Source organism: Homalodisca vitripennis, chromosome 4, assembly GCF_021130785.1.
Source record: "Homalodisca vitripennis isolate AUS2020 chromosome 4, UT_GWSS_2.1, whole genome shotgun sequence".
NCBI classification, from domain to species: domain Eukaryota; kingdom Metazoa; phylum Arthropoda; class Insecta; order Hemiptera; family Cicadellidae; genus Homalodisca; species Homalodisca vitripennis.
Genome location: NC_060210.1, coordinates 182,020,940 through 182,035,222, shown reverse-complemented (window position 1 = coordinate 182,035,222; position 14,283 = coordinate 182,020,940). Strand labels below are relative to the sequence as shown.

The 14,283-nt window shown below is 32.6% G+C and overlaps 1 protein-coding gene across 1 annotated transcript in view; it reads left to right on the top strand.

Annotated features, from left to right (window-relative positions):
• Positions 1-14,283, top strand: part of LOC124360738 — a 57,252-nt gene that overhangs the window by 23,069 nt on the left and 19,900 nt on the right. The window contains exons 7-8 of the mRNA XM_046814597.1: positions 8,763-10,438; positions 13,842-13,946. Of these exons, the coding sequence (XP_046670553.1) occupies positions 8,763-10,438; positions 13,842-13,946 (1,781 nt within the window). The remainder of the gene's footprint in view (positions 1-8,762; positions 10,439-13,841; positions 13,947-14,283) is intronic.

Genomic DNA, 14,283 nt, shown 5'->3' with positions numbered 1-14,283 from the left:
TGCATCTGTTAACTCTCTTAAAAATATATCCACATACAAAATCTCATAAAATTTGACATTGTACAATTAGTATTATTAGGATAAAAACAATCAACGGAAGTTTACTTTTTCTCTATTCAACAACTTTTTTGTGGTTTTATGCTTAGTACGTTTATTAAAGTATTATATGTACAAAGTATTGTACAATACGAATAATCATATTTTAATGAAGTTTTGTACAAAATATATTGCAAATGGTTTTAATTAATTACTATTTATTTACAAGAATCAGTTAAACTCATTGCAATAGCTAGACTTCACTCAAGTCTCTCTGAATATTATTTATCATGAAGTGTTTTTTACCATTCATTAAAATATATCCACTGCTGTAGAAAACAAAATAAACTGGCAGAAAAGTAACATTGATAGACAAAACTTGCTGGCAACATCACTCTTTTCATTACTGATGGTTTTCAATTTTATGTTATGGATTTTTCTAAAGTCCACTTTAATTTGTAAGTGGCATTTGAAATAATTTAAATGGTAGGCTGTTTTAGGCCTTTATTCATAAGCTTACTAAATCTTTGTATAACCATCATGGGCCATTCTGTCCAAAATCAAAGCATTGGTCCCATGTTAGGTTCAATTTAAGTGAAGTCTTTTACCCTTTAACTACTAACATTTGAAAGTTTTAGTGATTCTATTTATACAAATTAACTTAAGATGATCTAAACCAGGTAATCATAATCAGCATTTAGAAATGTAATCTATATATATAAAAGAAAGTCGTGTTAGTTACACTATTTATAACTCAAGAACGGCTGAACCGATTTGGCTGAAAGTTGGTAGGAAGGTAGCTAAGAACTGGGAGAAGGACATAGGATACTTTTTATCCCGTTCCCGATTCAGGATTCTGCCCCACTGGACTCTAAAAGTTACGGAAATATCCATAAGAAATGCATTGCAGCAAACATATGTTATTAGGTGAAAGAGCCTGTTCAAATTTAATCAGCTGTTCTTTGTAAACTTATATAATGCAACAAAAGAAATATATGTTTATATAATTTAATTACCATTTTAAATTTCTTTACATTTATAGTTTGAAACCGTAGAGTAAGCTTAAGAGAAACAGCAAATTTTGTTTCAACTGTTTCTGCAATCACTGTTAAGCATAGGCTTTACTATCCAGATAATACAATTCAAATCTTACGTAAAAATTCACCTTTAACTGCAATATTTATCTAATATAAACCATGCTCATGCTTGATCAGAAGAGCAATGCAGATATCAAAATTACTATCTTACGTTGGCTACAAATATAAAGAGTGTTATAAAACCAACCTTAGTTGTTTTTTTTGACAGAAGTATGGTTCTCAGAACTCCGTGCGTACATATTCTTTCGATCGAGACAACAAAGCAAGCTCAATCATGGCGTCGGAGATATAACTAATTCGACCCAGAAGTGATGCACTTGCAAAGCCTAAAATAAAAACCATACGCAATTTCGCTTAACATCTGAAGCTCATAATCATTAGACTGTAATAATATGTACCTAAAATATGCCTATTTTCGTTTCAAAATTACATTGAGTGCCATAATTTATTACATCGTATGTGCGCTAATGAATTCCGACTTTTTGACTCCTGTCCACGCTGGGCTAATATAGTTCAGTTGTATACAAAAATCATAAAATGCTGGAGAAAAATTCCAGTTATTTCACAGGTGCATATTGAGACTGTTTTAACATTTAAATCTTAAATAGATCATGAACTTGGAGTATCTTTCAGTGACTGTCATTTATCTCAGAAGGGTAATAACGACGTTCAAAAGAAATATGCCTCCTATGTCCCAATTTTTCTGTAAGAAATCGCGTGCGAAGCCGTGGGTAACTGGGTATCTGGTTGTAATTGGTATTTTATTGAAAATCAAGAGTTTTCGTTATAAAATACTACAAATTTATTGACGAACTAGCTGTTACCCAGGCTAATCGCGCATAATTGCTTTTACTAAGTAATATAAGGACTTTGGTTCTAAAGATTGCGTGCGAAGCCGCGGGTAATAGCTAGTGGTATATATTTGTTACAAAAAATATTTCTAAATACTAATTGTGTATATTGTAATATTTCTTACAATATACTGAGTATTGTACAAGTATCTTTGTTTCCTGAATAAGCAGGGATAGGATGAACATCCCAAATTTTATGCACACTGAAGAAATATTGAAAAATATAAGAGATGCAGCAAAGATTAAATGGAAAAAGTTGCACATAATAACAAGGCCAACTAATTAATTTGGTGTAGTTAATTATTAATTGCATTGTTCACTCACTGAACTCAAAAAACTGTTTTTGGTCCAAAATTTTCAACTGCCACAGTAGTTCGTATTTTAATAGTATCTATCTATTTTATTATATGAAATCTGCATAAAATTTCTTCTAGTTTTTAAATATTATAATGAAACATTTTTCAAGACCAACAAGCAGGAGGTGTAGGATTTGAGTCAATTATTTGAAATATATTAAAAAAGAGTAAGAAACAACTAACTCTAAGAAACAGTTATGTGTATAGAATAGAATAATAAGTTATAAAAGAACTTGTGCTGAGTCAGTGACATCAGTTGATTCTACAAGAGTGATTAAGAACCATTCAAAGTCCTTGCATGTGTCTTTGAGCTGATCAACAACGTTATTTCCAAGATCTTTCCTACTGCGCGCTACTGTGTTCGCTGACAATCTAATATCATTGAATAGTAAACGTTTATCAGGGCAGATTTCTTCTACACTCACCAACATGCAATCTTTCACTAATTTGCCGCCAGTAAAAGGTTTACCAGCTTTAGCCAGAATATGACTGAATTTGAAACTGCCTTTACAGCAGTCTCGTTTTGTTGAGATTACTTGGTAAGAATTTGTCTCTGCTTTGAAAGCAAATTTTTCAAAGAAGCAATTTTTTCCTCTCGTAGTTTGGCTGTTAAATTGGAATACTTGCTCTTGTGTTTTGTTTCATAATGCCTACGAACATTAAATTCTTTGAGAACAGCGACAGTCTCGTTGCAAATAAGACATAACGCTCTATTATTGTTATTGATCATAAAATAGTCATGAGTCCACTGTTTATTAAATGCACTACTCTCAAATTCAACTTTTCTTTCTTTACAAGAAGCCATTATTGTTATGAGCAATAAAACAGAAATATAAAAGACACTGTTCATGATCACTATGCACTTTGCGAAACATCAACTTACACTTGCACTAGTTGTGATTGTTACTAACGCTGGAAAACGACTGAAAAGACTGATGCAACAAGGTTATTTGGTTCTGCCTCAGGTACAGTCGTAGTAGAGTACAACACAGCACTGAGCTTTCTGTCCGTATATTTACAGTCCTTACTATCTATCGCTCATTGGTTGATCGCTACTCGTTTGTATCTAGTTTTACACTTATTTAGAGAAGAGGTTGCAAGTGAGAGGTGAGTACTGTCATGAATGAGAATGAGCTAATGGTAAAAATACTTAAAAGGAAATATAATATCAAATAAAACTATTTTTTTCAGTTTGCTAGCTTTCCGCGGGCCGGAACAAATCTGTTCGCAAGCCGGATGTGGCCCACAAGCTGTATAACTTACTTACATTAAAACATAAAACAATATTTAATACTTTTTTTTTTAATACTTTTAATTTTTGTGAGGCCTTTCGATAGGAAGGCTTTAAATATATTTGTTTATATTATTCAAACATATATTTAAAAAAGCTAAAAAGAAACATGACAAAAAAGTCAAAGACAATACTTTTATCTACTAAAGACACAAACACGAATTGGATTAGCACTACATGGACAAATATATCAAAAGATGTACAAAAATCATTCAAAAAACATACAAATAAAACCGTCACATATAAAACAACAAGTCACTTGAAGAATAAATTGAAAAATCCAAAAGATGACGAAGAAATTATTAATAAATCAGATATATACCAAATTAAATGTGATGACTGCAACAAAAAATACATTGGACAAACAAGAAGAAAAATTCATACACGATATAAAGAAAATTGCTCCCACATTAAATTCAACAGAAAAGAAAAATCGGCTGTCGCACACCACTGTATCAATACTGGACACACTATATCACAGAAAAACCTAAAACTATTAAAACATGTTAACACTCCAAGATATTTAAATGCATGGGAGTCATATTACATTAATCAAACAAACAGAGAAGATTTATTAAATCAAGAAGATGGACCAATACAAAATTCAATATTACTAAAACGAAGATTACAAAAATAACATTCAAAATTTATATAGTATAATACCAGTAATAATTTAATTGTATTTACACACTACGCCACACAGGACAAATTAATATTAAATCACATATGTTTAACTATTATTAAAATCAAATTTACTTTTTGTATTTACTTTTGTTATGTGTCTGAAGAAGATAGCCTTGCTTTCGGAAAGCCTCACAAAAAATAAAAGTATTAAAAAAAAAAAGTATTAAATATTGGTTTTATGTTTTAATGTAAGTAAGTTATCTTACATTCTTACTTAACCAATATAAGCTCCATCTACAACACAAGCTGTATGTTGGAGACTCCTGATCTAAATCAAAAGCTATATGGCATATTATAAACGTGGAAAGAAACAATCAATATACGAGGGGGTACCCAAAAGTAACCGGAATTGTATTGCTGGCAGCCGGCAGCGTGTAGTACACATTCCTGCCGCTAGGCGTGTGTCGCGCAACCCATTGCGAGCTCAGTGAGCCCAGTTCCATTGTCCTAGTGCATTCTGTTCATTCGTAGTGACTGTTTTCGCTAACCCTGTTTTGTTCTTGTTTCGTTTTTTGTCATGGCAAGTTTAAGTGAACAACGTGCAGCTGTGAAATTTTGTTTTTTACTTGGTAAAAAATGCTGCAGAAACTATATTTTAATGTTGAATACAGCTTACAAAGATGATGCTATGGGGAAAACTCAGGTCTACGAGTGGTTCGCTCGATTTAAAAATGGCGACATGTCGATTGAAGACAAACCTCATTCTGGACGTCCATCAACCTCTCGAACGGACGAAAATGTTGAGAAAATTCGTGAACTTGTGCTCACCGACCGTCGACAGACAATTGAGGAACTATCAGAGAGTAGTGGGTTAACTTGGAACTCGGTTCAGCGAATTTTAACAGGAGATTTAGGACTGAAAAGGGTTGCTGCCAAATTTGTTCCTCGACTTCTGACTGACCATCAAAAGGCACATCGAGTTGAAACTTGCCGCCTTCTGAAAGAACATCTCGAAAATGATCCCGATTTTCTGGAAAAGGTAATTACTGGTGATGAGTCATGGTGCTATGGTTATGACCCAGAAACGAAGCAACAGTCAAGCAATGGAAGTCGCCATCTTCACCTCGTCCAAAAAAATCTCGGCAAGTCAAATCAAACATCAAAACCATGTTGATTTGCTTTTTTGATGCTAAAGGCATTGTTCATTCTGAGTTTGTTCCTCCAGGTCAGACTGTCAACCAAACATTTTATTTGGAGATTTTAAGAAGATTGCGCAACAGTGTTCGCCAGAAAAGACCCGATTTGTGGCAGACTGGAGACTGGTTCTTCCACCACGACAACGCACCGGCACACACAGCCATCTCAGTTAGGCAGTTTTTAGCCAAAAACGGCATGGTTCCGCTGCCCCACGCACCTTACTCGCCTGACCTCGCTCCATGCGACTTTTTTTTTTATTTCCACACATGAAAAGAGGCTTGAAAGGTCAACGATTTGACAGCGTTGAAGAGGTTAAGAAAAAAAACGAAGCTCGAGCTTGCAGCCATTTCTAAAGATGACTACAAAAAATGTTTTGATCAATGGAAATACCGTTGGGACAAGTGTATTAGTTGTAATGGAGATTATTTTGAAGGAGATAAGGTCGTATTGTAAAAAATTTGATAATATATAATTTTTATAAAATAATTCCGGTTTTTTTTTGGGTACCCCCTCGTAACTCAAGTAACAACTATGTGGTTGGAAAAATTGAGAATAAAGGGTTGTGTTGAGACCAATACTGTTCTTAGCTTTTATCAATAATATAAACGTATCAATAAGACTGACCTTTGTCTATTTGCTGACAATACTTTGCTCTTCCTTAATGCCCCTTATATCTCAGACCTTGAAATAAACATTTTTACTTAATCAAATGCTCATTTTCAGTGGTTTTCTGTGAAAATATTAGTTGTAAACACAGAAAAAACATAACTTTTATTATTTAAAATTAGAAATAGCTATGTGATAATCTATAATTTATGTTTGGAAAATAACTGATAAGTGGTTCCAAAATAGTCAGTTTTCTTTGACTGAATCTTGATTCTCAATAAAATGTTACCAATCATACTGGAAAGGTAAGAGCTTAGTTCTAGAGGTATACTTAGTTTTTGCCTTTGTGTTCTGTGTAAGCTTCTTCAGTATTCTAACTTAGTTGTTCTTTTGACTTTTTATTACAGCTGTTTCTATCCTCATTTACTGTATGCTGTTCCTATTTGGAGGTCATAGTATTAAGCAGATAAATTATACCTTTCGTCTCCAGAAGAAACGTATTCAAACGGTTTTTTGGACTGAACGAAGACAGTCCTAAAGAAATGTTCCGTGAAGCTAATATACTCAAATTTCTCAGCTTTTATATTTATGAGTCAATGATTTTTTAAAAGATTTTTGACTTTTTCACTGTGACAAAGTTTTTTTCTATCTACCCACTTCGACCATGTTATAACATTGCAATTCCACCCCACAAAACAGCACAGCACTCTTTAAAATATATACCTTTTACAACTGTATTATCATATTTAACTCTCTTTTACCTTGCTTGAAGGTTGAATTTCCATTAAAAACATTTCAGAATTAATTAAAGATTTTCCTCTTTGATGGGCATTTTTATAGTGCCCATGAACATACCTAGACACAAGTTTTGGTATGTTTTAAAATGTTAATTTAAGTTATATTAATTTATTTAAATAATATAGCGTGAAATGACTGTAATTTTCTTTTGGCTGTTTGCCCATGCAATTCCTGTTTACATGGCAATAAATGTTTTGATTTTGGTTAGGTTATTTAAAATATTTGTGCCATTATAAACATGGCACACAACAAAGGGAATCTGCAAAGACTTAGTGAACAGGAACTAATGTTAGAATGTAGTGACTGCCAAATGAAACTTTCACTGCTGTTAAAAACAAACATCTGGAGTTCATAGATTGTCCAAATCAAAGTAAAATTCTTTAGTTTTCTTTAAGTGAAAAGAATGTTTCAAAACCCTATTGTACAATTGACTTACGTACAAAACGATGAACAGTTAGTTGTGTTTCTTAAATTACACAATAAAAACTAAACAAAAAATGGGTGTCTAATTACAAAAATTCTTAGGTCAACAACCAACATTCCATATTGTAATATTTTGTAAAACACTCAATTGATCACATCCTTTACAAAAAGAGATTTTCACAGTGATTTCAACCAATTTGTTACTACGACAAATAATGTTTATGGAAATTGTTAAACATTTCAATTTTGTTGTGATGGTTACTCAATCAGCTGCATAATGGATAATTATGTCCTATTGTATGTGTTAACTTACAACTAAAAGCTAAAAACGTGGCAGAGAGTAATATTTTATGCATAAAATGAAAAACTTAGAATCTATAGACAGATTGTTTTGGTTTGAAATAGTTTTTAACATCCAGTATCTAATAAAACAATGTACTATATCAATCAACAAAATTTGTAAGTACCTGCCCAACGAACGATTTATGAGTTATTGTTACGGTATAGGTATTCTGTACAAATGAGTAACTGTTAAAAACATAAGTTATACAATATAAACAAATAATTTGTAATTGGTGATGATGACTGATCATTATTGTAGCACTCAAAAGGTAATAAGGGCCATTTTACAAAAAGAAAAATTATTTGTATTATATTTATATTTGTTAAACTATAAATTTTGGAACCCATCAGCAGATGGTAAACAATGTCTATTTTCTTCAGTTTAAGTTATACAAACTAATTATATTTAATTAATAATTAAGTTTTAAATTTAATCCTGGCTTCTAAGGATGTGAAGAGTGATTAATTAAAATAGTAGTTAGTGTGTTTGTGCCAAGTTTCAAGTATATGTCACACCAATAAAAGTAAGAATACATAATAATGAATAGTTAAAATTGTATATAAGCCATTTGTTCTTTGTTTCAAGTTTGATATTGGCAATATAAGGTTTGAAAGGATTATAGGATTTTGGAAATTTGCCATCGTTATATGTTACAAAATGTATATCACTGTTTCAAGGATTGATGTCTACACTCTTCCTCAAGTGTAAAAAACTTAATACATGTACTTAAAATCTACATGCGGCAATGGACTGAACTTTTTTACATTTTTTTGGTCAAATCTGAATTATACATGAACAGCTTGAAGTCCACACTGAAGAAAATAAACCCATGTGTTATCACTAGACAAAATTCAAGAGCACAAACGTTTTGCAGTCCTGGAAATGTAGTGTTATACATTTTATTTAACATATAATAATAGCAAATGTCCCAAATCCTATTAGCCTTTATAAAAAAATTGTTTTATAAACTATTAACTATACATTTTTATTACGAACTCTAAAATCAGTCACACACTTTATTTTTATTGTTTGCATTGCAGTATAGTAATTATTGCATTACTAATTATAATTTATTAATTATTATTAAATAGCCTGGTATTATCAAAATCAAGCTTATTTAAAGAGTCAAATTTGTTACAGACGACAGTGACTGACAACAGTGAAAGACCTCCCAATAAGGATGAACCTATGAACACTGAGACCTTAAAAAAGGCAGAGATAGCAGATCAGTCACAACTATCAAGAAATCAAGAAGATTGTTTAAACATCAAGCGTAGTTACAATCTGCAAGTAGCTTCCAAGCAGCAGGTTGAGTGCAATGAGAGAAATCTCCCTAAACCAAGAGTAAAAGCGAAAAAATTGAAAAAGTGTTTGCCTACAGATAAAAGAGAAGCCAGTAATGAAGTGACACGTTTGGAGTTTGTGGTGAGCAAACTCGAGAGATTATCAGATAAAATGGCAGCTGTTACTTTTGGTGATAGTTATGATCAGTTTGGAAAATACATTGCTACCCTACTGCGAGGTCTTCCTCGTAAGGCAGTCAATTCCCTGAAACGGAAAATGGTGCAGGCTGTCCTTGATGTAAAGTTTGATCTTGATGATAATGAAAACTCTCTACCAAACAATAAATCCCAAAATATGTCCTCTCCTCAACAACATCTGAAGAAATCTGATATCAGTACCAGTCACTTTGTACCAATATTACCAGTTAGTACTCTTACCAATGTACCATCTGATTGTAGCTTATCTCTAGACTTTGGTACCACTCCTAAAAATGTTACAATCTCACAGCAGCCTTTAAAGGTGGCTGACAGCAGCTCTCAGGCTAATACAAGTCATACCGACATTAGTGGTAAAACTACTGTCTCAACCGTCCACACAAATTTGTCTTTTCCTCAGCATTCTCTAAGAGTGCCTGGAAGCAACTCGCTGAGCAAAGAAAGTATTGTTAGACCTGTAATTATGCCAAAAGGTGATACGACCGTAACAAATTGTTCTTTTCCTCAAACACTTAAAATGCCTAATAGCTCTACTTGTGCATCCTCTAACAGTTGCTCTATCTCAGCTAATGACATCACACTTCCTAACTGTTCCATTCCTCAACAAACTCAAAAAGCAGCTGTTGACAACAGCCATCAAAGTGGTATTAGCTCTAGTTTAATTCGAATACCCCCAAGCCTTACTACCACAAGTGGCAGTGATACTGAACCTCTGAGTTTCCCTGACTCTCAGTCAATTCCCAACAGCAATACCCTCACATGTCCCACTCTCTTGCTGGGTTCCTTGCCTGTGGCAGCCTCTGAGTCTCAACAAACTCGAAGAACAGCTGTCGACAGCAGCCATCAGAGTAGTATTAGCTCTAGCTTAATTCGGCTACCCTCAAGCCTTACTACCACAACTACCAGTGACACTGACCCTCTGAGTTTCCCTGTCTCTCAGTCAACTTGCAGCAGCAGTGCACTCAGATGTCCCACTCTCCTGCTGGGTTCCTTGCCTGTGGCAGCCTCTGAGTCTCAACAAACTCGAAGAACAGCTGTCGACAGCAGCCATCAGAGTAGTATTAGCTCTAGCTTAATTCGGCTACCCTCAAGCCTTACTACCACAACTACCAGTGACACTGACCCTCTGAGTTTCCCTGTCTCTCAGTCAACTTGCAGCAGCAGTGCACTCAGATGTCCCACTCTCCTGCTGGGTTCCTTGCCTGTGGCAGCCTCTGGGTCTACTCAAATCTTCACACTGAACCAGCAGATGGTGTTGAGTCACTACACTGTGCCAGTGCAACCCAATATCTTTCTTGTAAACAGCCTATCTACTGGGTAAGTCTACAACAAGAGATGTTGTATAAATAAATTTATTTTATAGTTTTATATTTTTATTTTGTAAAAATAGGATGTTTATCACAGATATAACTTTTAATTTGGAATTTAATCAGTTACAGTGATCTGTGTGTGATAAACTTTGAACTTGTTTGGGTCTCATAATTGAATTTAGGTGAGGCTTGATATTTTGATGAGAATGAGATTCTGAATAGTTATTTAATTAGTTGAGTCTTTTGCTTTCATTTGTCATACCTGACCAACCTTGGCTTACATCTGTTTAATGAGATAATGTGGTTGTCACTCTCCCATGTAAACGGCCCAGAGCAGCTCAGTCTGAACCTGGGTGAGTGACCAAAATCAAACAGAGCAAATATGTAGTGGACTTCATGGAAATTATTCTGACTGGACGTTAGTTGCAGCATAATCATTATTATTTCTGCTTATAAATCCATTGTTTTACATGAAAAATATTGCTCTTATTTGTTTAGTTATATGGTATAGGACATCTTATTATTAAATATTATTATAAATTACATTTTAATTATGTAATTATGATGTTTAAAACATTTTTTATCTGACTAATCATGCATAACCAATTATGTATGTACTTGCAAATTTTATCAATCAATCAATTCTTTATTGTCATTAAACAACATACAACATTGTAATAGACATTGTCAAATAGGTACATAAAATATATACTCTATGCTAAAAATATAAATATAAATATAAAGGCCTACATAAAACATATAAAATATTAGACTACAATGGTAGGCTATGTATTGTTAAAACTTAAGGTCACTCATGTCAGCAGTTTCCCAGTCCTCAACACAATAAAAGGCTTTAATTTTTAACCAATTTTGTAAAACTTTTTTAAAATTATGTACAGTAACATTCCTAGCAGCTAATGGTAACTTATTAAACAGTTTGACCCCAATATAACCATAACTGTGTTGTGTTTTACTTAGTCTAACATATTTACAATCAATTAGGCCCTTATTTCTAGTGTTATGCTCATGGCAACTACCTCTTAGGTTATATTCATCCAAATGTTCTTTAACATAGATCAGACATTGGAGAATATACATTGAGGGAACAGTAAGTATGCCTAACTCTGTAAAATGTGATCTACAGCTATCCAGAAAGCCAATACCTGAAACACATCTGATTGCTCGCTTTTGCCATTTAAAAACCTCCTTTGCACCAGGGGCGTTTCCCCACAGGATTAGGCCATACAATATGTGCGAGTGGAAAAAGGCATAGTATGCATTTATGACTAAACTGTCATTTGTGTACTGTTTTAGCTTACTTAGTAGGAAAACTACTCTAGATAAGCGAATACACAAGTTACTTGTGTGATGATGATGCCAGCCCAATTTACAGTCTAATGTAATTCCTAACAATTTCACAGTCTTATCATCTAAGCTACATAAACTAAATACAATTTCCTCTGTTTTACTACTATTTACAGACAATTGATTGGCACAGAACCATAGGTTAGATCTCTCAACCATATAGTTTTTAACAATACAGTTAGTTTCAGAATTAGCGCTTGAAGTTAACAGTGTTGTGTCATCTGCATATAAAATACATTTATCAGGGATAAAAGCAGGTAGATCATTAACAAATATCACAAACAGAAAGGGGCCTAGGACAGAGCCCTGAGGTACCCCACTTAAAACTCTTAAAACATCAGATTTTTCTTCAGAAATTTTTACAAATTGATATCTATCAGTCAGATATGTCTCCATTAACAATAATTCTTTCCCCTTAATGTTATAAGATTGCAGTTTTTTTAATAAGAACATTATGAGGAACAACATCAAAAGCTTTACTTAGGTCTAATAGCACAGCAGATGTTTCTTTTTTGGCCTCAAAACCACTCTTTACATGTGATACAACATCTTCCACAGCCTTAATAGTAGAAAGGGTTTTCCTAAACCCATATTGAGATGGGATAACATTTTGTTGGCTTCAAAATAACACTCTAGTTGACTTTTGATTGCACTTTCAATCACCTTAGATATTACAGGAATGAGCGAAATAGGTCGATAGCTATTAGCATCCTGCCTATCACCTTTCTTATAAACTGGTACTGTAACTGTTATTTTTAAACACTTAGGGTAGGTACCTTCATGTAGAACCCAATTAATCAGGAACGTTAGAGGATCTACTATGCTAGAAACAATCTTTTTTAGAACAAAATTAGACATACCATAGACATCCTGAGCTTTAGAATTACTTAAACTATTTTATTTACACGATCTACAGTAACTTCTTTCCATTTAAAAACATTTGGAGGAGGTACATTCCATGTTGACAATAATATATATCAATAGGATCAGAGACATTATCATGACTTATAGTACTGTTAACATTAGGCCTACTTCCTACATTTATAAAATGAGTATTCAAAGCATTGACAGAAATAGGTATAGGCCTATCATACTTATTTGTTGAATTAGACAGCCTTCCACACTCAGAGTTAATGATATGCCAAGCTGATATTAGAGTCCTATTGTATTATTTTGTAAAAATAAAGTATAATTAATGTTAGAATAAAACAATATTATTATTTTAAGTATTTGAAAGTCATAACTATAAATAAACAATTGAATTCTGCGTGCCAAATTGAAAATGATTACCTAGGCATTAACATTTTTTAAATAACCTTACCTTAACCTTAATGTTACTTAATGACTCCAGAAAGGATAATATAAGTCAAATGATAGGGTGATGTAAGTTGTCTACGGTAGTAATAATGACATCAAAGTCTGTGTCAAGTTGACCCGTCACTAAACTTGCAGACATTTTTTGCGCCCACAAACTTCTAAAAAATTATAATGTATGCAATTAAAAACAAACAGGTATAGACACTTCGTTAAGAGATAATGTTTATAATACCCTTAGAAATCATTTTTGATCTTCTAGTGAAATAAATTTGCTATTTAATATTTATTGAGATCTATACCTGAAGATGACTTATTAAAAGTCGAAACTATCACCATAATGATAATGGTTCCTATTATGGTTTCATTTTATGTATGACTACAGTTTGAACTGTTTGATGAAGGTACGTTGTTTTTGTTATTAAAAAATATGTAAATGTTGTACTATATTTTTCTCTTTTAATTCTGATAAAAAGACTAAATTGAAATGATTATTGTAAAAATTTTATAGCAGTTTTGAAATTTATTTTTGGCTTTTCTTATTAAAATTTTAAATTTCTTATTATCTCTCTTTGAAATTGAATGTTCTATTGGTCATGCAACATTCTCTATAATAAGTTTTCATATCCTATCTTTGAGTGAAAGTAGATTGGAAGATGGTAGAATTTATAAATACTGTATGATACTTCATATTATAAGGTATTATAAAACGTATAAATGTTAATTTTCAGAGCTCCAGTCATTGCTAGTAGTACTGTGTCTGAAAAACCTTCAAATAATAGAACAGAAAATCCAGAAAAATGTTCCAAACCTACAAAAACATCAGGCTCAGTGATGTAAGTACCATAATTTAACAATATCTTCCAGTGAATAATAAATTAAATGAAATGAAATGAAAAATGTCTTTATTGAATACAACGTAAAACATATTTGATTGGCGAGGTTAGGACTATTAAGTCCTCTCTTAAACCTAACCATAAATTAATAAACTATATTATTAATTTATAATATATTAACTAAACTAGTACTGTAAAACAAGAGCTACAATACAGTTTACATTACTATTTTACATTCAAAAATTATAATCTCTATTTATATAAAGTAACAAAATGAAATAAAGGTTCTCTATGAAACTAAAAATAAATAAATAGAATAAAACTTACATTGAAATTA